At 35.2% G+C, this 24,368-nt stretch overlaps 6 protein-coding genes and 1 pseudogene across 8 annotated transcripts; 4 read left to right on the forward strand and 3 right to left on the reverse strand.

Moving 5' to 3' along the window:
- Positions 1-277: 277 nt before the first annotated feature.
- On the reverse strand, positions 278-2,157 carry LOC104762207 (transcription factor TCP5). Its single transcript, XM_010485453.3, has 2 exons — positions 1,936-2,157; positions 278-1,656 (listed from the first exon to the last, which is right to left on the reverse strand). Exon 2 carries the CDS (start codon positions 1,586-1,588, stop codon positions 497-499), a length of 1,092 nt encoding a protein of 363 aa, XP_010483755.2. The 5' UTR covers positions 1,589-1,656; positions 1,936-2,157; the 3' UTR covers positions 278-496.
- A 6,445-nt stretch (positions 2,158-8,602) lies between these two features.
- LOC147923097 (uncharacterized) lies at positions 8,603-8,976 on the forward strand (annotated as a pseudogene).
- Positions 8,977-9,979: 1,003 nt separating this feature from the next.
- Positions 9,980-10,369, forward strand: LOC109130520 (uncharacterized). Its single transcript, XM_019240125.2, has one exon. It carries the CDS (start codon positions 10,004-10,006, stop codon positions 10,367-10,369), a length of 366 nt encoding a protein of 121 aa, XP_019095670.2. The 5' UTR covers positions 9,980-10,003.
- A 737-nt stretch (positions 10,370-11,106) lies between these two features.
- LOC104738399 (nuclear transport factor 2-like) lies at positions 11,107-14,155 on the forward strand. 2 transcript variants are annotated; one of them, XM_010458581.3, is made up of 9 exons: positions 11,107-11,300; positions 11,813-11,992; positions 12,088-12,385; positions 12,472-12,692; positions 12,807-12,978; positions 13,077-13,198; positions 13,276-13,341; positions 13,454-13,517; positions 13,613-14,155. In XM_010458581.3, exons 2-9 carry the CDS (start codon positions 11,813-11,815, stop codon positions 13,876-13,878), a joined length of 1,389 nt encoding a protein of 462 aa, XP_010456883.2. In that variant the 5' UTR covers positions 11,107-11,300; the 3' UTR covers positions 13,879-14,155. The 2 variants fall into 2 exon arrangements, with proteins under 2 accessions (XP_010456883.2, XP_019093232.2); XM_019237687.2 differs by having other exon boundaries at positions 13,279-13,341.
- Positions 14,156-14,326: 171 nt separating this feature from the next.
- Positions 14,327-17,351, reverse strand: LOC104762209 (DEAD-box ATP-dependent RNA helicase 10). The gene is made up of 13 exons (XM_010485457.3): positions 17,004-17,351; positions 16,647-16,806; positions 16,488-16,557; positions 16,325-16,387; positions 16,154-16,228; positions 15,939-16,058; positions 15,774-15,815; positions 15,611-15,685; positions 15,361-15,507; positions 15,143-15,280; positions 14,928-15,039; positions 14,757-14,845; positions 14,327-14,640 (listed from the first exon to the last, which is right to left on the reverse strand). The coding sequence occupies exons 1-13, from the start codon at positions 17,137-17,139 to the stop codon at positions 14,509-14,511; spliced, it is 1,359 nt and encodes a 452-aa protein (XP_010483759.1). The 5' UTR covers positions 17,140-17,351; the 3' UTR covers positions 14,327-14,508.
- Positions 17,352-17,447: 96 nt separating this feature from the next.
- LOC104762210 (replication protein A 70 kDa DNA-binding subunit D) lies at positions 17,448-20,754 on the reverse strand. The gene is made up of 11 exons (XM_010485458.3): positions 20,431-20,754; positions 20,036-20,182; positions 19,673-19,921; positions 19,411-19,588; positions 19,045-19,315; positions 18,721-18,948; positions 18,559-18,637; positions 18,322-18,466; positions 18,074-18,234; positions 17,856-17,976; positions 17,448-17,768 (listed from the first exon to the last, which is right to left on the reverse strand). The coding sequence occupies exons 1-11, from the start codon at positions 20,559-20,561 to the stop codon at positions 17,559-17,561; spliced, it is 1,920 nt and encodes a 639-aa protein (XP_010483760.1). The 5' UTR covers positions 20,562-20,754; the 3' UTR covers positions 17,448-17,558.
- Positions 20,755-20,892: 138 nt separating this feature from the next.
- On the forward strand, positions 20,893-23,088 carry LOC104762212 (E3 ubiquitin-protein ligase RSL1-like). Of its 2 annotated transcripts, none has more exons than XM_010485459.2 (4): positions 20,893-21,053; positions 21,171-21,583; positions 21,677-22,422; positions 22,515-23,088. In XM_010485459.2, exons 2-4 carry the CDS (start codon positions 21,185-21,187, stop codon positions 22,600-22,602), a joined length of 1,233 nt encoding a protein of 410 aa, XP_010483761.1. In that variant the 5' UTR covers positions 20,893-21,053; positions 21,171-21,184; the 3' UTR covers positions 22,603-23,088. The 2 variants fall into 2 exon arrangements, with proteins under 2 accessions (XP_010483761.1, XP_087356265.1); XM_087500139.1 differs by having other exon boundaries at positions 20,895-21,053; positions 21,677-22,471; positions 22,941-23,088.
- The last annotated feature ends 1,280 nt before the right edge of the window (positions 23,089-24,368 follow it).

A 24,368-nucleotide genomic window follows, 5' to 3' on the forward strand; every position in this document is an offset into this window, starting at 1 on the left:
AGGTCCATTGAAATCCATATATATATGATATTCAAGCTATATATATGTACCTAGGTCCATTAATTAAGAAGATTTACTAATCTAAATTTTACACAAGAAGATCGATGAAAGTACTAGACAGCTTTTATGAGATACCTACATATATTGTACAATTCATTAATTTAATCTATTCGAATAACTATATAAAGTACTGTATATCAAATTATCACTATTCATAAATGAATACAAAAATATATTCAAAAATAATTCATCCAATTTCAAAAACAAGCAATCTAAATAAACATATATCAAAACTCAAAAATATATAAATATAACAATCATCCTCGCATTATGAATGTCTTTGTTCCAATCCACATTGGAGATTATTAAAATTTCTATACATACACGAGGAAGATATATAAACCAACCCAACAATACGCATATGTATAAAAATATAGAAGAATGCGTATACATATAAGATATTTATGTATAGTGTAGCTACAATATAGAAAACCTTTCATGAATCGGAATCATTATCGCTACTATGACGATCCGTATCATGATTCGAGCTCATCAAATGATGAAATGGTCTAATCAAACTCGTATTACCCGTCATCATCTGCTGCTGCGTCGCCGTATTTGAATTCGAGCTAAAGAGCTGAAGATGACCAGCTCCATCTACGACTTGATGATGATGATGATTATGATGATGAGAAGCTCCGAGAAACGAAGGGTATGTCGGAAATAGAGAGCTCATAGCCGGAGGAGTAGGACCGAAAAAAAGCTGAGATCCGTCTCTTGGAGCAGAAGAGGAAGGAGGAGGCAAGTTGAGATTATTGTTGTTATTAGCAGCAACATTAGATATTGCGACAGTAACGTTATTACCGGATTGTTCTAACGATTGTTGAAGATGTCCGAGGTTGTAATAAGAAGAAGTGTTGTTGTAAGGATTGGTCAGTGGGAAATGCTGATGATTGAACCCTTGGTGATCTTGATTACTATTCTCGTCGTGTTTGATCCATTTCCCTTTATCTAGATCGAAACTTTCTCTATGGGTCGCAGTAGTATCCGTGATTCTTGATCTTGTTCTTGAAGAACCACCAAGATCCCAGTTTTCCAAGAACCCAAGATTGCTTCCTGGAAACGTTGTTGATGAAGTTGACGATGGCGATTCTCCGAACCCGGAGTTACCAAACATGAGATTTGGATACATTTGGTTAAAACCATGTGGGAATTGTAGAGGAGGGAGCTTGTCGACGTCATCTTTTGCTTCTTCGAGTAACCAATCTATGACTTTGCTTGGCTGACTCAACCCTAATCGATCTTGAAGGTCGTAGAGTTGAATCGCTGTAGGTACTGACAACCTTATCCTCCGGTCTCGAAGACCACGGACTGTACATACTTTGCTGTGTCTGTCTTTGCCACCGAATGTTCTCGATACTCGAACGATTCTTGGATTCCTAAAAGCTGAAGTCCATTGCCTTGAAGATGACACTGTACTCGGCTGTTGCTGTTGCAACATGTGGTTTAAGTTTACTTGGTGATTTTGATTACTATCTCCTTCTTGCTTTGCATGAATCTCCTCTTCGTCGCATTCTCTTGATCTCATCCCTCTTTTTAATTCAACTCAATAAGATCTTCTTCACTCAATTAATTAAGCTGGTGTGAAGAACAGATCTGAAAGAAGAGAAGAGACGAAATTGGCCAATTTAATAGGAAAAAAAATCAAAAAGAGAATAATTAGTTGTTGTTAGCTTCTTATGGAATGGAATTGAAGTGGAGTGATTAAATTGTTGCTTTAAAAAAAATGTTTTGGAGGAAAATTCACATGAATAACAAGTTAAAGCAAAATAGATATGATTGAACTCTCTTTCTTGAGTTAGCATCTAACTAAGAAAAGAAAGCTCGTAAGAATTTGAAATTCAAACATGTTAAAGATTATCTATATGTTCTTACATCGGTATTGAAGACTAGTAAGCTTGAAGTCCTAGTTCAAGATCTAGCTTCACAGAGAAGAAGGGAAGAAGAATGGAGAGAATAAGAAAGAGATAAGGAGGCAGAGGAATGTGAAGTATTTCTTTTTCTTTTTTTGGAAACTCGAATTATATATGTATTATAATGATTGGGGAAGTTAAATAACAAATGAATTAAATCTACTTTTAAATTGTATTCCAATCCCTAGGGCTTTTTTTTTTTTGGTATGAAAGGAATTTGTGCAGAAGGACAAAAAGAGGTGCAATTTATGTAGTGTACTGATACTGTGATGAAATGTGCATGTTTCGTTTACACTCACATAAATCAATCTTTTTTTATAAAATACTTTAAATAGTTGACAAAAGAAAAAACCTTTACAATAAAATTTAATACTTTGTAGTATTCAAGTTTTGGTTCCCTTTAATTTTATGGGCTTTAGACATTTATTTTTCTTAACTTTTATATAATTTATTAAATATAAATTTATCAAATTTGAATACTAAAATATCTTAGCTTGTTAATTAGAGAGAGAAAATATATTAGTGTACTAACAAGTAAAATAAAAATTTATCTATTTTAATTAATTTGTGTGAAAATAATAAAATGACTTGAGTAGTTCTACAACAAGAGCTTTAAACAGAGGTTGTACTGTAAAACATAAAAAGAATTTGAAGCTTTTTATAAATTTTCAAAATAATAAAATAAAAATGGAAGGACCAATTTATATTTTGTGACATTTTCTTGCAATTTATTTGACTGTTAAAGAATCTGTTGAATATTAACGAAGCAACTTGTTGAAACCCTAATTTGAGTGATAATGAAATCTAGACTGGTTAAAATCAAACTGTTGGGGAGTATTGCTTTTATTTCTAATTAATTACTTGTGGGTTATGTTTTATATATGTAGTTTTTTTTTCTTTAATAACAACATATATATGTCTAAATATATATAATAGATTGACAGCTAGAGGAGGTAAGGGTCTGTCTCTGAGATAGAGAATGGACCAACGAGTATAGGTTTTTCTTTAAAGCATCTAATGCTTAAATACTCACAAAGAGATTTGTGGACCACTTTCTCTTGTAAGTGTCTTTGCCACTGAGATTTTTGCTCACAAATCACACCATTTTCTTTCCTCTTCGTATCCAACTTGATCACTAGTATAAAGTCTTCTATAATTGACCGCTCCTTTAAGCCACTGGTTGTTCCGTAGAATATTGTGAATTCATATATATATATATGGTTTCAAATTCAAAACTCCGGTTAATCCAGATTCGTTGCAACAATAAATATATAATATATTAATAATCTTGAGATGATATTCATTGTAACAAAATTTGCGAATGAATTTGAAAATAAAACTTGTATAGTTTAGTAGAAAACAAAACCATTGAAAACGTTCTCCACTAACGTTAACATATCATCTAATTTTTAGCGAACAGATAAGTTTTGGTCATTGTTCATCATATCGTTCATTTGTATGTAAGAATATTCTAAGAAATACTACATTTTAGTTATGTTTTTAAAATTTCACAAATCATTTTAAGAAAGTGCTTAATTTGAATCCTTAATAAGAAAGGCATCTTTTTGGATATGGTGGTATTTTCTAATAAACAAATATATATTTCTGTAGTGATAAGATTATATGTTTATTGTTTTTTGGTAATGTACTTACCAACTTTTGTATAGATTGTCAGCGGAATATTGGTTTAAATTCGGATATGTGGCAAAAAATTCATAAAACTTATGGTGAAATTTGTTGCAACAAAATTTTCGTTTGAACAACGACTTGCTTGCCAAACCCACCCGTCGTCTAAAGCAGCTAGCCCACTACAAAGCCTCCTTTATTAGCCATTGCCGATGGAATTACTTGGTTGTTAACGCCTGTGAAAGCCAAAAATATAATCTTCTTAAATTAGTTAACGTAATTTTTTTTAATGAATTAACGAAAGTTTGTTATAATTAATTATTTTCATAATTCATCTAATTTACTACAAAATTTACTAAACGCCCCTATGTTATGGGGTTCAAGGGATTTTACGATTTATATCAAACAAAACTATATATATTATGATCAATAAAGTAAGGAAATTTATATCATAATGTTTTTCTCTTTGATCACCAAGGAATTTTTTGTCATATTACATCGAATTATGTGTATATGATTTTATAAGTTCCGTAAGAGCATATACAAGGGGAGAACCTCTCAGTCTCTCAAATATATTATTTTAATAAATTTAGTGTAATTTTAATTTTTGTTTTAAATTTATATTATAAATAAAATTCAAAATCAATTAGGGTAGAACATGTGTCAAGTGAGTCTCTCACAAAGTTCTCAAAATCTCTTCCACAGACCCACTTAATTTTCTTTCTTATTTTTTTAATATTATATATTTTTGGTGGGTGAAAGATCTATTGAGAGACTACCGCTGCACATGCTCTAACATAATTTATAATATTTTTATTTTTTATTTTTTTTAGTGAAAGATTTGCAAATTTTAATTTTAATATTTTGTACTTTGTACCATTAATTGTAATAGTTCGTACCAGGCGTCTCCCTACCTCAACTTAGGACCCGATTAGTGAAGACTTTTAAGATTTTAAAATCATTGAAAAGTTTTAAAAGCCTTTTATTTGCCAATCAAGCTTTAACGACTTTTATTTTTAATTTGTTTTTTCTTTATTTTCCTTTCTTTTTAAAAGTTTCAAAATGACGCTCTAAAACCAACAAGTTTAAAATAACTTTTTTTTCTTCCTCCATCATAATTAAAAACTATATAAAATTTTATATATATTTTTACACAAACCTTTTTTTATAAATTAATTATCAGTATTTTTTTTCCTTCTTTTGACATCCACTGCTCTTCACAAATTCATTATTTTTATCGTCACTTTGTATATTTTTACAATTTTGTTATTAATAAAATTATAGTCAGAGCTTTTAAAATTTTCTTTTAACAATCAGATTTTAACAGTTAAATATCTACAACCAAAATCTCTGCAGCCAAATTCTATACGACCAAATCTTTACAGTCAAAGTCTCTACAACCACAAATAACAGTCATTACCAATTGGTCCTAAATCTACTAAGTTGACAAATTTAACAAAGCAACCGGATCATATATAGGTCAGTACTAATATATACGTATGGTTATCAAAAGTCTGTGGACTGCACAAACGAAGAAGAACTAGAGAAATGATGATTGATGATGACGGAACTTGAGCTTCTGGGTTTGATTTCCCCCTACTTTTCGAGCATGCATATAGGATCTTGTGATCCTTATACAGACAATACCATATACGCTACAGTTGCATCTTTGTATATGTATATATTAATGTTGTGTGCCTATATATATTAATATATACATATAGATTTTCGACACTTCTGACTTTAGGCTAGCTGAGTTATGCCAAAGTGCTGCCAAATTTTTTTAAATTTCAGCCTGTTCAATTATTAAATTCTCCATGTGCTTCGTTTTTGAATTACCAGGTTTGTTTTTCATTGCCATATCATATCTCAAACTAAATATAGTTAGGCACTAGAAACCCTAACTCACTCTATATGTATATATATATATATATACGTATATTAATTACACCCTACTTTTAAGAATATTTACATGCCTGCCTATACTTTTCTTTTCTTCAACATATAGGAATTTCTCTTACAGTAAGTATATAAATAAACTCATTGCATGTTTTGTAGATTGGACAGTTTTGTCTTTTGACGTGGGAATACCGATTCTCTTGCATCCAAAATTCACAACATGTTATTGCCTTTAAATTGTGACAAAAAAAAAAAGTTATTGCCTTTAAATCTTTAACCATCAAGACATTTTAGGTCAATAATAGCATAATTATTTTCAAACTTATATAAATTCATTATACTATTACTCAAAAGAATTAGCATACTCCCCTCCTCCTAAACTTTTTTTTTTTTCTTCTTTTTTTCTGTCAAGTTACTGAATTATGATCTAATATGAAATACTGTCAGAGTCTCAAATTTCAACCCAATAATATTGACAGAGTCTTTGTATATATTAATGTTACGAAAATGGAAAATTTTGTAATTTTACACAAAAAGAAGGAAAAAAAAAACAAATGTTGGACAAGTTGGTCTTAAGCTATCGCCATCAGACCGTGTAGAGTCACAAATCGGACTAAAAACCCAGAATTCTAACAAAATTGTGAAAATATCCAAATTTGCATACTTGCGTTATTATGTGATATCAACGAATCATAACATCTCCACATCTCTCTTCTATTACTATACTATACTAGAAGAGAGAATCAAAACAAAATAATGAAAACGGTGTCGTCCTTCATTATCAAACAGTACAGTACACAATAGCCTAAGAACCTCTTCTTCTTTTTGTCTTTTGGTACTGAGCCGTCGTTTTCGGGTCTGAACGTCAGTAAATGCAGAAGGCTCATGCTGAGACAGACACGGACATGTCCTTGCAAGAGACAACACCAAAAGGAGTAAAACCCACCAAAAAGTAAACTTATTTAACCACATATATACATACCCCCATATATATATACATGCTGATGCTGACATTATGACAGACATACATACATAGATAACTGCTTCTCCTTTTTGTATTATTGATGCAGTAAAGGTATCTTCAGAGTTTGCTGCACTCAAACTACTCGTTTCTCTCTGTGTTTTTTTAGAATTTTAATTACTATTATCAATAGCAAACCAACTATCTCTTCATATTTGGAAAAAGAATATATAAAAAATCACGGGTTCGTATAAGACAAAATACACAAGGTCTTATATGCCAAGACAAGTATTGGCTTTTATATGTGGGTAAAAATGGATATGGTACTTATAAGGTGTAGAACGAATTGATTATGTTTGTTGAATTTCGTTTGTAATATATCCGTTTGGATTCCTCTGTTGTCGGTAAGTCAAATAGGCTCGAGGGGTTGAGAGGAGACAAAGCGGAAGATATGAACCTGCCAAAAGGAAGAGATAATGCAGTAAGAAAGTTACTGTGATGGAGTACTGAAGTAGTGCCTTTAATGTCTGGGGGGAGCAATAAGCGTAGGAGACAATTGTAAAATTAATTATTGCAGATAAATGCTTTTCGAGCTTGGATCTAGATAAAGATAATGCAATCCCATGACTCAAAACTGTACCTCCCATGCATTGAACTTTGTATATAACATTTATGCACTAGTATCAGAAAAAAAAAAAAACATTTATACAGAAAATGTGAGTTCATAAAATCCTCTTTAATGGATTAATTCTGAGTTACTCCGGTTTGATGAAAGGCCATCGGTTATATTTCCTCTCCTTAATCAAATCACATATGGCTGATACCCAAAAAAAAAAAAAAAAAAAACGAAACTGCCAATTAAATACGGGAAAAATGTCAAAAAAAATTCCCAACTTTCAAATTTGAGACGAAAAAAGCATGAATTTTCGAAATGTCATTTTAATCACAAAATTTGGTTTGATTTTTTGATAAAATAGTAAAGTTTCGTTGACTCGGCCTTTTCAAGCACGCCGTTAAGTTTTCCTTAACGGATTTAATTTTATGTTAACCATCTCCGTTTAGTCAAAAACAAGATATATAGTTTGTTTACATATATAAATTGAAAGTATTACGTGGTCCAGTGGCATCTGCGGGAGTTTGCTTTCCATCTGCTCCCGGGTTCAACTCTATCTGGGCCAATTTTTTAAAAAATAAAATATAACTCAAGGATTCGAACCCGAGACCACAGAGACGCAAACGACTAAGTATAACCAACTACTCTAGGAACATTCCTTGCAAGTTAATGAAACACACACTATTATATCGTGTTTGATATGTATTTTTTAACTTCTTCCCCGCCCAACCATATCCGCCGCATCAGAACCCTTCTTCGCCGCAAGGATCCGTCAATAACGACCCACAACTTGCTCCTCGAGAGAACATAAGACGTTGCTTCCTCCGTTGGATAAAGCTTCAGTGGGAATTAGATTTTTCGGTGAATATATTCGCTGCCGCAGCTTGATCCGCCGGTTGCGTTTTTGGGTCGTTGTTCTCTTAAATAAACTTGATTTTCAGATCCATAGCTTTATTTTCGCGTATATATTTATATATGTTTCAGTAAATTTTACCAAACTAGTTTGGCGTAGTTGGTTACTTTTTTATCTTTATGTCTCTAGGGTCTCGAGTTCGAATCCCAGGTAATGTGTTTTTCAAAAAAATCAAAATATTTGGGTTTGGTTAATGTCGAACTCGCGTGCAAAAAGTTATTTAACTCCCAGTTTTACATACAGACGACACTAACATATTCGTGTAAACATGGTTAACAGAAAATCAAATTCGTTAACAGAAATGCTTGAAATGACCGAGTCAATAAAACTTTACTATTTTATCAAAAAGTCAAACCAAACTTTGTGATTAAAATAACATTTCGAAAGTTCATGCTTTTTTCGTCTCAAATTTGAACGTCGGGAATTTTGTAAACATTTTCCCAATTAAATACCTAATAAAAGTCTGAAAACGTTTCAAAACGGCAACTAATACCAATGTTCATTTCTTCCCGTATAAATTACTAATTAAGGATGTTAGTATTCTTCACCATTTAGAAACATAATCGAGAAAAGAATCATTTGTACCACTATATTTGAAACTTCCAATTTTTTTCATCATGGCTATTAAAAACGTGATTTTTCTTGTAGCGGTTATATGCATTTTGGTTTCGGTAAATGCTCAAATACTACTACCACACTATCGTTTCCCATTCCCACTTCCATTCTTACCAAACCTGGTATGCCAGGATTACCTGATATAACAAAATGTTGGCCAACATTGAGGGACATTAATTCCTGGATGCATTGCGCTGAGATTTCTCAATCCATAATCATTAGAAAGTTTGGTAACATAGGTCCAGTGAGTTGTAAAGCATTTTTGGAAATCGAAGCCAATTGCATCTCGAAAGTTCCGACTAATCCGTTTTTTCCTCCTATGTTGAAGGAACAATGCTCAAGAATTGCTGGAGCAATTCCTCCTACCACAAATTAGATTTCTTAAGTAGTTATATGTCAAATCATTGTTGTTTTAATTTTAACTAAACAATAAAGTTGATTTTATGATATTGTATGCAATGATATATTTTTTGAGAAGATGCAATGATATATTTAGTCACTTTCAAGACTACAAAATCATATTCTACGATGTAGCAAGTGACACCTCATTAACTAAGTTGCATGAAAGTTTTTTTGAAAGTAAACAAGAAACAAAACCATAAAGCGCAATTTCAAAGAAAAAAAAAGTAAATGAAAATACTCAAGAGTCACAGTGATTCTGGTCTCTTGTCATATAGTCTATAGAACAGAAAACTAGAAAGAAAATTTAAAGTCGATATATTTCCAAGTGTACTTGACCAAGAACCAGATATGGCTTTATGATTGTTTACAGTTCAGCTTCTGATTCTCATGATACTAATGCTAAACTATAGCTAATCCTCACATAATTTTGAGAACATATGGGCACGATTGAAAATCTCACCCCTAAACCAAACTTCATTAAGTGTATGGAACTTTTGAAAACTGAACTTATTATACATTCAAAATAAAAAATAAAAAAAATATAATAACAAAACCAATTTACCGACTAAAATTTTGAAATATACCGATAATTAAAGGGAGTAAAATATTTGCTTTAGTTTTTTCGCTAATGTCGCTCGTTTCACGCTCGACTGGAGACTCTGCTTAAATTTATAAAACGGCTACACAAGATCTAATACCACAGTTTCGTTTCACTCCATATAATAAAGCAAATATCTTATTGTTGTTCATCAATCAATAACAAATCGAGCATTAAACATCTGACTAGCTATGTAGGTTAAACATAAAATGAACGGCTGAATTAAATCTAATATCAACTAATTAAAATCCAAAAACGTTTCTTCAACGTAATTGATAGGTAGCTTTTATTGCTTTCCATATAAATAAACAACAATTGTACTAGTCGTACATCCATCAAAACCAACCTTGATAAAGAAACATATTTGTGAAGGGCTTTCTTTCCCAGTGTGCAATATCCCATTATGTCTATCAAAAATGTGTTTTTTCTTCTGGCAGCCCTATGTGTTGTGGTCTCGGTAAACGCTCAACTACCGCAGTTTCCGGCTCTTCCTTTTCCTTTTCCATTTCAACTAATTTCGGGTGTACCAGGGTTACCTGGTATAACAAAATATTGGTTAGTGGTGATGGATATTCCTGGATGTGTTACAGAGGTTTCTCAATCCATATTTACGAGAAAGTTTGGTAACATAGGTCTTGTTTGTTGCAAAACATTTTTGGATGTCGAAGCCAATTGCATACCAAAAATTTCATTTAATCCATTTTTCCCTCCTATGCTAAAAGAACAATGTTTAAGAATTGTCGGTTCAGCTCCTCCTACCAAAAAATAGAGTTTAAATTATAATATACAGATATGTCTTTTTATTTTTCAAAAAGATTAAATAACTTTAGCTAACTCAACATGTTATATACCCCCCCCCCCCCCCCCCCAAAAAAAATACGATATATAATAATAGTATTTCAGAAGTCTTTTTTTTTTTTTTTCCATTCAGGTGATTGATTAGTCATTCTTCAGTTGACATTAGTAGTACCTCCCATTTCAAGTTATCCATATCTCATCAAACATCGAGTCAGGGGCGGACCGAATATATTTTTGCTGCCTAAAGCAAAAACGCCCATTAACAAATCGAATAAAATTAAAATTGGCAAACTACACATTTCAATACTCGAACCCGACACCCATGAGGTACTAAGCATAGACTTCACCACTGTACTAAAGAATTTTTTTGCCAAATGATGCCCTTAAATTGTTCATATATTTTTGATGCCTAAAGCATCTGCTTGTCTGGCTTTAGCCCCGAGGCGGCCCTGCATCGAGTTATGAATTTAATCTTGCAATGACTCGGAATTTGGAATTGTTTTCATAAATTTTTTAGGATATGTCGTAAGTTACGAAATATGTGAACGGTTTATAAACTTTATCCTGCAACCCAAACACATTCGCAAGATAACACTGCATAAAAATTTTAGCAAGTTTCTAAAAATGAACAAGAAAGACCAAATACTTTTCTAAAAACAGAAACAAGACAGAACTAGAATAAGAAGCCCAAAAGTTTAAAGTCTTCGTGGGCCGAACCGAACCGAACTGAACTGAACTAAACTAAACTAAAACTAAAGTCCGTACTTTTGTTCCTCCTCTCACTCCTTTTTTTACTTTCTCTCTCTTTCTCCGTCTGTCGCTGTCTCGCTCGTCCTCTCCTCTGTTTCGTAGCATCTGCAGCAGATCTCTCTTTGTCCTTCTCCCCCCCCCCTCAGATCACTGTAAGTACACAACTACACTAATTTCCTCATTCGATCTGTTTCTTTTACTCTTTCTTGATTTGCTCCAATCTTAATCTCTTTTTGGGTTTTCTTTCTATATCGAGCTTGATCTGACTCGTTCTTTAAATATATACTTTTTTCTCCTCGATTCACTTTTGTCATAAAACATCATCTGTTTTCATTAGTTACTGCTGCTTCGTCTCTGAATTCGTGTTCTTCTTGTTAATAAGTGTTATGATCTTTATTAATATTAGGGTTTTTGTGTGTGTTTCAGCTTTAATTTCATCTTGAACAGTGAAATCATTAGACTTTCTTATTAGATCGTTGACTTTTAATTCTGAGTTGTACGAAATCGAATCAGCCTTTTAGGTTTATTGATCAAAACGATTTAGTTCAGAGAAGATTGTCTCCAAAAATTACTAAAAAAACGCTTGATTAATCGTTAATGTTCATCTTTTAAGTTATGTAAAATTTGATTCTCACTGTGTGTATATATATATTATTGAGTGTAGATGGCACAGCAGGAAGCTAACCCTTCCCCTGGTGCTGAGGTTGTTGGTCGTGCCTTTGTGGAGCAATACTATCATATTCTTCACCAATCTCCTGGTCTAGTCCATCGGTTTTATCAGGATTCGAGCTTGTTAACCCGACCTGATGTCAATGGTGCTGTGACAACTGTCACAACTATGCAAGTGAGATTATTAATAAGTCAATTACTATATAACATTTGCCATATTGCTCTCTTCTCTAAGGTACATATTAATATTGGTTCCACTTTGGATTTCAGGCGATCAATGATAAGATTCTTTCATTGAAATATGAAGACTACACGGCCGAGATAGAAACTGCGGATGCTCAGGAGTCTCATGAGAGGGGTGTTATCGTCCTGGTTACAGGACGCTTGACTGGAAATGATAATGTGAGGAAGAAGTTTAGTCAAACTTTTTTCTTGGCTCCACAGGACAAGGGATACTTTGTCTTGAATGACGTGTTTCGATTCCTCGAGGAGAAAGAGGTAACCACACAAGCCCGTTCTGTCGCCATCAATGGAACCACCAGGGATGTTCAGGCTCCTGTGGAACCAGGTACGATCAATGTTTTTATGTTTTCTTGACTACATAGCACTCTGTTATTTAGTTCAGGATATTAACATTACCGTACTTCTTGTCAGAACGTCTTAACGTTAGTCACGAGACCGAGGTAGAATCTGAGCCAGTTGCTTCAATTGAGGAGGAAGATCTTGACAATGTCGCAGAGGTGTATGATCCTTCTGATAAAGATGAAGGAGTTGTTGTTGACGTTGAACATATCGAACCTCCAACTCAATTAAGCCATAATGAAGTTTTATCAGTGCCTCAAGGAGATGCTCCTAAGCATTCTTATGCTTCAATCGTGAGTCACAACCGCCTACTAACTAACTGTTTCTTTCTAGTTCTTTTTTGTTGTTTCCTTAAGATTTTTTATCGTTTTTAGTAAACCTTACGAAGTCTTTATGTGTTTCAACAGCTCAAACTGATGAAAAGTGGTCCAGCACCAACACACGTTGCTCGGAACAAGCCAAGAGCAGCTTCAGTCAATACCAACCAGAAGACGACCGCTCGTCCTGCGGAGCATGTAGCAGCACCCGAGGCTTCAGCTCTTGAGAATGTTCAAAATAGTAGCCATGTTGATGTGGATGGTCCGTAAATTCTTTTCATTTGGGCTGTTTGAATATGCGTTATTCCCTTGGTTATTGATTTTTGTTACTTTTATTTTTTTGTCTACTTGTTATTACAGATGATGGTCATTCGATTTATGTCCGAAATTTACCTTTTGACTCCACACCAACACAACTTGAAGAGGTGTTCAAAAACTTTGGTGCAATCAAGGTTGAGGGGATTCAAGTCAGAAGCAATAAGGTTTGATATATAAATTCTACATTCTCTTCCTAAACACCTCGCCTTTTTGGTTCCTTACACGTTTTTGTGACTCTCAGCAGCAAGGTTTCTGTTTTGGTTTTGTGGAATTTGAAACAGCTAGCGGAAAGCAGAGTGCGCTTGATGTAAGCCCATAGCCTTGATTTTTATCTCTTTTTTTTACCACGTTTATTCCTAAGTCTTTCCGAGCTCGTGGTTTATTCAAAAAGTCTTGACTCTTTGGGTTGGTTAATGTAGGCCTCACCGGTTACAATTGGGGATCGTCAAGCTGTTGTAGAGGAGAAGAAAACAAACAGTCGAGGTATGAAACATGAGAGACCTCATTAAGGAAAAAAATTGGTTTTATGAAGATTTTATAGTGTATTTAAAAGATGTGTTATCTTTTTTTATATGCAGGAGGAGGCAACAATGGAGGTAGTAGGGGAAGATACTTTTCCGGGAGAGGAAGCTTCCGAAACGAAAGTTTCAAAGGAGGACGTGGTGGTGGAGGCAGAGGAGGAGGCTATGGACGAGGAGGGGGTGAGTTTTCGGGCAGACCAAAGAGCTCAAACCCACGAAATGGAGGAGAAGGTTATCAAAGGGTTCCCCAAAACGGAGGGGGTGGAAGAGGAGGCCGTGGAGAAGGAGGTCGTGGTGCGCCTCGAGGTGGTGCTTCATCTTGACTTTGCTATTATTGGTTCCCCCAATCTACAAGAGAGTAGTTTTAATTTTTTGTTTTGCATCTTTTCTTGCCTACTACTTGAGTTGAGTTTGATGTGGTAAGTCCTTTTTGGCTTCTTCTTTTTTTTTTTTTTTTTCTTAATCGAGTTTAGTTTTTCATTATTCTTGCATTTTTTTTTCCCTCGTTTTTGTTTTTCATCCTCAAATCTTTCTTTGGGTATTGTACCTCTTCATAAACATTCAATTTCATAAGAAATCCATTATAAAGTTGTGTTCTTAGTTTTTTGTTCTCAAAAGTTAGAGCAGACGAAGTGAACAAGACCGGCTTATCTGATTCATAAATTGCATTAGGCAACTGGAACACGTAAAATCGGGAACCAATTAAACCAGACTTCTGCTGATAATATTTTAAACAAAGTGCTGCAGAGCAACAAGAACAGACACCAGAGCTTTTTAAACCTCTTTTAATATTGATAGCATAAATTCAGTCTTTAAGAAACAAAGCAAAAAAAGAAAAGAAAATACAAATTACGAGTACAAAAATTGATTAAATTACCCAAGTTCATATGCAAAACTTGAATTCAAAACTTAGGTGAGTGGAGTTGCCGGGAAACAATAGAAACAGAGCCATTTTATCGTTTGAACTTCTTAGAAGATTTCTTGTCTTTGCCATCACCTCTGTCCTTGTTACCTCCCAAGAACCTCTCACTCTCTTCATCATCTTCTCCCCTTCTCTTCTTCCTACCTCCTGATTCTTTCATATTCTATAACATAAATTGCCAAACACAAAACAGACATATTTCAATTATTAATTGCAGTTAAAAGCAAAAAACATCTAAACCTTCTTACATGTAGTAGAAAAAGTGAAGAGTAAATATACCATTGCGGATAACTTTTTCGCTTCTTGGACTCTCTCCAACAATGATAAGACTTCGTCTTCCTCAGCAGGATATTCTGGTAGTTTTTTGCCTGAGCGTCCAAGCATAGTCAAATGTCTGTATCCCGTGAGAAACCAAAATAATAAAAAGTTCTCGCAGGTTTATTTACTTACCAATGAGTTTTTCTATTTGTATATACCATTCAAGCTCATACTGGTTTACAAGTGATATCCCGACACCAGAACGTCCAGCACGAGCGGTTCTTCCTACTCTGTGGATGTAATCCTATGAACCAAATTTGCAAGATCAATGTGTGTTCTGAAGATCATGGATTCATGAGAAACAAGAATGAAGATATCCTATTCATCTGAATAAGAAAAGGGCTAACCTTTGAATTTGTGGGAATGTCATAGTTGATTACCACATCAACTGATGGGATATCGAGCCCTCTACTAGCCACATCGGTACAAACCAAGATATTACATTCCGCTGCTTTAAACTTAGTCAAAGCTCCCAGTCTCTTCGACTGTGAATATTTCGAAAAGAATGAGAAAATCTTGAGAGAAAAAGTCCAGAAATGTTTAGAAACAGGAGTGCATCATTTACCTGAGTCATTTGACCACTGATAGGAATGGCTCTAAAACCAAGGCTCCGAAGCACCAAAGCCAGAAAACGAGTACCATCACATGTTCGGGTGAAAATCATTGATGTTGAGTCAGGCATTTCACTCAGAATGTATACAAGATAGCAATCCTGTTACAGTGGATATATACGCTAATTATAGTTAAAGAAAATAAAAACCTCTTATGTGCTAGCTATTATCTATTTACTACGCTTTGTTATGTAGATAAGGTACCTTGTATTTAGCAGCAACAAATCGATACTGCTGCTTCAGAGTATCAACTGTGGAATATTTGGAGGCAGCTTCAATCTGAAAGAAAGCAAATAACATACAACTGTTATACCTCAAACTATGATAGCTGTGACAAAATAAATCAAGTCATTTCGTGTTTCCATACCTTCACAGGATTCCTCAAACATGCCCTTTGAAGTTTTCGAACCTATAAGGACAAAACAAATTCAGAGAGTTTAATAAATTGTTCCTTTAGATCTTCCGCTCCAAAAGGTCATAGAGAGACAGTATGATCGATTAAAACCACAACACTGTCAAGAAAGGTTTCTACCTTTTTAGTCATAGTCGCTGAGAAAAGAAATGTTCTACGTTCACGAGGGATCTCTTCTAAAATCTGGTTAAGAGATTTCTCAAAATCTTCATTTAGCAGCCTATCTGCTTCATCAAGAACCTGTTGAAAAATGTGAAGTAAATAACAAATTGACACGATCCAAGAACAGACTAAACCAAAACGAAAAAGACCAACAAAGATACGCGTTAGTATACCAGATATTTCAATGACTTCAGAGAGAAGCCTTTTGTGTCAGACATATGATCCCAAAGACGACCAGGTGTTGCAACCTATGAAACAAAATACCATTGTTAGCTACTAAATTCACTTATGATAACTGCAGTGACTCAAAGAAATGACCATAAGATTAGAACAAAAAAACGTACAATAACATGAGGCCGTTTCCCAAGAGCAATAGTTTGTTGCATCCTGTCTATACCTCCAACAAGCTGAAAAATCAGGAAACATATCAAGTTTAAAACCTATTCAACTATTGTTATAACAGGAATATCTGAAATATGGTAAACATAGTTAAAAGCACGAGCTTACCACAGCACACCTAAGACTTATATCAGCTCCTAGAGCTTCAAACTGCTCAGCAATTTGGATAGCAAGCTCTCTGGAGAGAAGGATCACAGAAGAATCAAAATCCAATTAAAATAAGCAAACAAAGTAGACACTAGAAGAAACTGGGGAAGCAAATCATACCGAGTTGGAGATAAAACACAAGCGAAGAAGGCAGGATCAGGTCTACGTCCTTTCTTAGGCTCAGAATCATAAACATACTCGAGAAGTGCTTGCAATATAGGAATCGCAAAGGCTCCAGTTTTACCAGAACCAGTTTGCGCAAGTCCAATAACATCTTTCCCTGAACGGAGACATTAAAACATCAGATTCCGATTACAGTAGTTGCAATGATATAAACCCAAAAAGTTTTAAGCTTTTCAATCTCGGAATGATATAAACACAAAACTAGGAGCCTCAAAATCGTACGGAAACATCAATGAGAATCATTCACAAAGTATTAAACAAACAAAGAGAGTGTAACAGCACAAAAGGCGTTACCTTCAAGAGCATAAGGAAGGGCTTCGGCTTGAATTTTGGAAGGGTTGTTCCATCCCAATCTCTCACAAGCTTTCACAAGCTCCTCACGCACACCAAGTTCTGCAAACGTCTTCACCACTTCGTTCTCTTCCTCCATTTTCAATACCCACCAAGAAATTCACTATCTCCTGGATCTCAAAGACTGTAAGTGTATCAAACGGCGTTAAGAAAAATCGCGTCTATAAGATTTCCGGCGAGACTCAGGGCTTTAGATAAATCGAGCTGCGTTTAGGGTACAAAATCAGAAGGGACTCTAGTGAACGTATGAGACAACACAAAAAAAAAAAAAAGAGAGAGCGAGTTTTGTCTATCAAGGGTTTTAGTTATATTGTTATTCTAATAGTCTGATTGGGCCAAGTCTGGGCCTTGTTTATATAACTTTGGTCTTAACAAAAGCCCATCTAATTGGTAAAGAACAAGTTTTAAGTTACGAACTGCAGAATAATTTTTATGTTACAAGCGAAGTTTTGAGACGTTTTTATGGAAAAAATGCGAAAACTTAAAACAAGTAAACAACTACTGAGAAGCTTGGTTGTTGTTTTTGTTGGAGATGTCTTGGAGCAATAATCTTGTTTCAGCAGCAAAATCAACAGGAGCTACTCCTTTCACAGTTACCCTCTGCCTCTTCTCTCCGTTATACTCATTCTGCGTGACACTAACTCGGAAGGCATGACATGACCAGGTTGCTTCTTTCAGTTTTGTTTGATATTCATTCACTTCACCTTCCTGCAAACAAATTAGATTTGAATCAAACATGATGACATGCGGAATGCTTATATAGCTCTAGCTTTTTATATGGTTTAGTTTCCTTACCTCTGATCTTAGTTTGTTGAGCTCATCAGCTGAACATCCAAGAATCTTCTCTGCTTCATCGTTGAATGAGGAAATCCAAGTTTCTCCAGATGAGTCGGTGACTTTCACAGCCATTATGTACCTAGCAACAACCAAAGTTGACAGATTTTTAAGATGTCTAACAAATGAAGTTTAAATTCTACCCAAGTTTTGTTTGTTCTATGAATTGAGTATCGTACCTTAAGCTGCATTCTTCATATTTTTTCTGGCATCCTTCACACCAGTAACCAGAGTCAAGTGCTTCCGTCACTTTCTTGTTACAAGTCTTACAAGCTTGGTACCACATTGTCTGGTCTGGTTTGATGAAGCTTATGTAAGCCCTAGTGCTGAGAAATACAGGCTACAACAGAAATCCAAGTTTCATAATAAGTTCATAACTCTATAATTCAGACCTTTGGTCCAAAACTTGAATTTCAGTGTTTAGTACCTTTTCTTCGCCTAAAGAGGGGTTGCTTGTGATTTGAGAAAGAAGGACTCGGTCAGTATACATAGACCGAGATCCATTCTTGGCTAATGGGCTCATCCCTGATCCAATGGAAGACATGGATACTTCTTTGCCTTCAGAATCGAACCTGAAAATGTCAAAGAGAACGATAATTAAATATAGACAGACAAGTTTCACCTTTTTATTACTTTATCAGCTGACTCAATCCAAAAGGCATACCAAGATTTCAACTTTTTAGCTTCTGGCGATTCTGGGTTTATAACCACATTGCTTCTGCTGATGGTGGACAACGAAACACCTGGGGAGATTGGATTCTATCAGCAACAGGTTCAAACAGAGAGTGAATTCAACATACTGTTCAATGATCAAATCCAACATTACCTTGAAAATCTCCAACTTTGAGAGACTTGATTGCAATCACAGGTGACTTATCAGCCATGTCTAGTAGTTCTTGACCTATGCCAGTTGCAAGGTCGTTCCACAGGGACACCACGACAGTTTTCTTTGACTCATCAGCCAAGGTTATATCCCTCTTAGGGATCATCTCATTGTCAGTTCTCCTTCTAATACTCATGGTAGGAGATACACTTTGAACAACTCCGATAAGATCTAGAAATAGCAAAACATGCAAGTTTTATTATCAGAACCAATGTATAATTTACACCAGAAAGAAAGAAGAATGTTCAATGAAAAAACAGCTCTTACCAATAAGCTCCTTCTGATTGACATACATCCCCAACTCTTCAATGGGAATAAAGTTGAATTTTGTCTCAGGGATGAACATTTCTTCGCTACTAGCTTCCTCAACCTCTGAATTATCATTGAGTGTCATCTCATAATCATTCTGAATAGTCTTGAACTGCTTGTTAGCAAGTTTAAGTGATCCCCTTGATATATAATAGACCTTTCCTAACTGGAATCTGTCATAGAACTTCCTTGCAGCATCATTAAACATTGTTGCTTGAATTTGTGTTCCCTATATATCAACAGTCAAAAATTAGTAAACGGCAGGAAAGGTGTATACCAAGTTTGAGATGTAATAGTAAATTGGGTGGGAGGAGCAGTTCTTACTTCTTCATCTGTAAGTTCCACGTTGAAGACACATCCTTCTCCTCTAGCGTTTTTGTAGTTTCTCATGACTCCCTTGTTTGTAACTCTGACTTTGATGGTCCAATTTCCTTGATAGGGATTCAAGGACACAAGTGGATGAACCCTTCTAGTCATAGACATTCTTGCAGCTGGTGCAGCACTGCAAAAACCCAAACAAGTTTAAGCAAACACTCATACATACAATATAAAAACAAAAACAAAAAAAGAAAGAGAAGTTGCTTACTTTCCCCTTTGTTCACTCATGATCTGAGAAGCTGATTTGGATACAAAGTCCTGCTTAGGTTTCAAAGTGATACCAGTAGAAACATCCATTTTAACATCACTCACAGGAGTGACAGGAGCAGGAGAATGGTCTAGTTTCTGCCTCTTGGGCTCAGTAGTAGCTTCCTCCTCCTCTTGGCTGTTACTCTCCAAGTTAATCTCAGAATCAAGCACAGAACCAACAGCCTCACATTTTGTGACAAGGAAATATCTGACACACAGAAAATAGAGATACACACATATGCATATTAGTAACTGTTGATTTCAAAGAATTCGAAACAACAAAGTGATGCTCTAATCAAGGTAAAGAAGAAGAAGTGCTTACTTAGTTGATTTGCTTGAAATGTCGTTAACAGTGAAATCAATGAGACGAATGAGACACAGATTTTGAATCTTGCCAGATATAATCTCAGGTGTCAGTGAAGCTGTAAAGATTGCTTTGACTTTCGTCTTTCCGTCATTTGCACTAAATCTGTCTCAAACCCAGAATCAAAACGAACACAATCAGACCCAATTCCACCAAAACCCTAATATTATATCAGATCCGTAACTAAAACCCCAAAATTAGTGGTTACAATAAATAAAAAAAAACTAATCTTTACAAAAAAACCAGATCTCTTAACTAAATTTTAGAGCTATAAACACTGATCTAAAGACTCCAGAGCCGGAACAAGCGAGATAAAAGGGAAATTAAATCTAACCCACATAAATGAAACTTACGTATATCTATTGCCGATAGGTTTAAGATCCACAACTTGAACAACGATCTCAGGACGATCAGAGGAAGAATCAAAGGAAGGGTTCGACAAAACGGAGGAAATAGCATCAGGGGTCACTGAAGCTGTCTGCATTTTTTCTCTCTTGATTGAAACGTTAGATTATCTCGACTTAAGTCAAAGTTGGTGGTAAACGAAAAGGCGTGAGTTTTTGTGTGGTGAGTGAGGGACTCAAAGAGAGAGGTGGAAGGGTTTTTGTAAAAGGGGAGAGGGTGTTTTTGAGCGGGAGCTATTCAATTCCAACCCCGCGGCTTCTCTTTGTTTTGGCAAAAACTTCTACCGCTTCTTTTTTCAGTATATGTTTCCATTTTTTATTAATGGGCCGCATTTTTTTGTTTTTAGTGTTTTTCTGTTAATGGGCTTTTCTTAAATAGTTTTAAGAGAAGCGAATGTGTTACAAAGCCTCCCCCTAAATACAGGCAACCCTACGAGAGCAGAACAGTTGCATCCAATCTCTTGTTCTCCAAGATCCTCTCTGCTTTGCTAGCTTTACTGCGAGATTCTTGCTTGATTCGATCAACGTGTCTGAGCGTTGATCCAAGCTTTGGATTTAAGTGGGTTTTGGAGGTATTTGATTGAGCGTCAAATCTTCAAGTTTCAGTTCTGGGTTTAATTAGGTTTCTCTTATAGTGGGTTGAATATAAAATTTATAAATCCAACCACTTTGGTTTTGTTTTCCTACAGATACCGCCATCGCCATGGATAATGACTTGGAATTAGCGATAAAGAATGCGGGTGATCTTAAACGTGTGGATCAAGGAATTAAAGACCCTTTGTTAGCTCAGGACGAGACCAAGCTTGATCTTGATAAAGAATCCTCCTCAACCATAACTCATACCTATCGGTTAAACTCCAAGGGTTTGGTGAGTGAAGAGCTTATTAAGGATGATAATATGATGGTCGTTGGTCTAGGTTTGTCCCTCTGTGCCTCGCACGATGACACGAAACTGGAGACTAATAAAGCTCTAAGAAACCAAAAGCTGGCACACCCGGAAGCTGCGGAACTGGCTGCCATCATTCGCGGTTTTAAATGGGCCTTGGAACTTGGTGTGCGAAGTATCCAATTCTTCTGTGACGACTCCAATATCTTGGCCTACGTAAGTTTTTCTCTCTTCTTTTACCCTGAAATCCCAATATCTTGTACGTATGTGTGTTATTCACGCCTAGCTCTCATGTTTTTTTTTTTACAGGTTACTCGTAAAGCTACACCGAACGAGTCCATTGTAGCAAAACTTTTGGAGCAAGTGTTTCTTCTTCAGACAAGATTCACGTCTTGTCAGGCACTTGCTGCTGAAAGCAGAGACATCAATTCTGTCATTAAGCTAGCAAAAGATGCTATAGCTTCCCAAACTAGATGGTGTGAAGGCGACACCGAGTATGAGAGTTGTCCAGTTTGCTATGCTTACGTTTCACCTAATGATAAGTTTGAGGTGAGCGGCTGCTTCCACCGCATCTGCGTTACGTGCATGAGGAAGCCCTTCTCGTCCGAACAAATTCTACGAGGGAACACAGCAATCTGCCCTTACCCGGATTGCGAGAATGATCTTGTGCCAGAGGATTGTAGAGGTTTTGCTGATGATGATGCCATTACTCTTATGATCCAACGCAAGAAGGAGAAGGCGATCCCGGTTAAAGACAGAGTTTATTGTCCCAACCCTTCTTGTTCCTTTTTGATGTCGGACCTCGATCTCGTACGCAATAATCCTCAGCAGACAGAAGCACGGAAGTGCATGGAGTGCGGCTTGTCTTTCTGCAAAAAATGCCATGTTCCATGGCACTACAAGAAGACCTGCGATGAGTTCAAGAAGTCGGAGTCTTACCTGAAATCTGACGCGGCGCTTTTGGAGTCTTTTGTGAAGACTCAGGGATGGAAAAAGTGTTCCCAATGTCAGAGCATCGTTCAACATGGTGGCGGGTGCAAACAAATACCTTGCAGGTATTATTAGCTGGACAGTTCTTATTGAGCCTGGTTTTATATTATCTGTGTTGAAATTTGACTTTAATATCTGTTTTCTTTGTTCTTGGCAGAAATTGCAAACACGAGTTCTGTTACACATGTGGTGCTGCGTGTAAAAAGAAGAAACTGACATGTAAATGCTCGCGTTCAGGGAAATAAACTTCCAAGGTTTGACTATATAGATCATTCCAAATAGTTTCTTATATATATAGCTTATAAGACAAAGATGACTTATTTTATTAGTGATATGCTACTGTGTGTCTGAGAGCCCACTGTGAGTTTTGTGTGAAACACTTGTTTAGAGGAAATGAAAGATAACAGTGTGAGCTTATGTAGTCTCTAGACGCTAAATGCAAAACCGAACAACTATGTGATGCATATTCATGAACTTTGTGATGAATGCTCGAATATGCATCTCATGGATGTCAGACTCGCTCGAAAGAGGCTCATCAATCTAGCCCTGTTTCTGTTCTGGAGCATATGCAGACTGAAACAAGAACTCTGGAAAAATACTTTTGTTAAGATTTTCTAGTTGTTGTGTTTAATGTTTGTGATGTTTTTATTTAATGGATGTACTGATGAGTTTATGGAGAATTTCGTTAATGTGCTTTTAAGTTTGAATTGAATTAGTTTATGGTTTGCTTACTACTTCTTGATTATTAGTGTCTTCTTAGTTGATTACATTAGTTCGCTGTTGCTAACATCACGAAAGTAATTAGAAGAGAGTAGAGACTCAGAAGCAGTATTCCACTTTACCATCGTTTAAGAACAATATCTATTACGAAAGTTATGAATACGAATTATAGATATAAAATTGAAGATTACCATCACACAGTTCAGTCTAGAAGCCAGGATAAACACATCATTAAAAAGATTGAAAATAAGTTTTAGTTTTTTTATCCATCCTATTAAATTCACACACAGGGCCGATTCAAGTGATTTATAAATCTAGTACAAATTTTATCAAAATGTTATTTTGTTAACATATTCAACCAAGTGGTAACTGCTAATTAATCCGATTGAATTTTAACCATTAAACTAATGTGAAAATACTTTACCACCACCAAAAAAATACTTGACCAACTTAGAGGAGCTTTTTAGCAACGTTGCACTGTAATCTCCGTAGAAAACGAATATATCAAGTATGATTTGTATCGTAAGTATCACCTCATCAGAGTGTCCTCTTGTAATGTTGTGGCAATGGTATATATCTTGGAGATCGTCTACCACGTAAGATTATAAAATATGTATTATATATATGCATTAGTTTAACTTAATTTGAGATTATCAATTTGTAAGCGGGACTGTAAAAGCTCGATGTAACATACAATTTTCTAAGATTTTTATTATTATCCATGTCATCGACATCGAAATCTTTAGATATGGAGTAAATGAAGGTTTTGTCGTTAAACGTACGTACGTGATGCATCCTAATTAATCACAGAACATCACTGTCCCAAAGTGTATTAGTAGCTGTTTCCACGTCTGATGGAGTTTCAAAATTAAGTTCGCATGTTAAATTGATAAACCGCATATCACACGTTACAATGAATAAAATAACTAAGCAACTAGAAAAAGTGTTTCCAACAATTACCATTTACATATGTTATTTCCAACAAATACTATTATTCATAGTTTCTAAATCAACCCAAATCCATATTAAATATTAATATGTTTTAATTTATTGGTATTGCATGCGTGAGCCAAACATTCTAATTTAATTTATACAGTATGAAGAGAAAAAATAAACCAAAAATGTTGTCACCTATGAGCTGTTGTCAACTACTCGTTTTGAGCCGTCCATTAATAATCAGACGGTTCAGATCAATACATGTACCCGCCATTTCTTCCACGTCCACGAGCTAGTCAAACCTCAAGTATTGACTATTTACTAATCAACTTTATTATAGCAATTTCTAGTTCTA

Source organism: Camelina sativa, chromosome 18 (genome assembly GCF_030686135.1).
Source record: "Camelina sativa cultivar CO46 ecotype springtype chromosome 18, ASM3068613v1".
Lineage (NCBI taxonomy): Eukaryota > Viridiplantae > Streptophyta > Magnoliopsida > Brassicales > Brassicaceae > Camelina > Camelina sativa.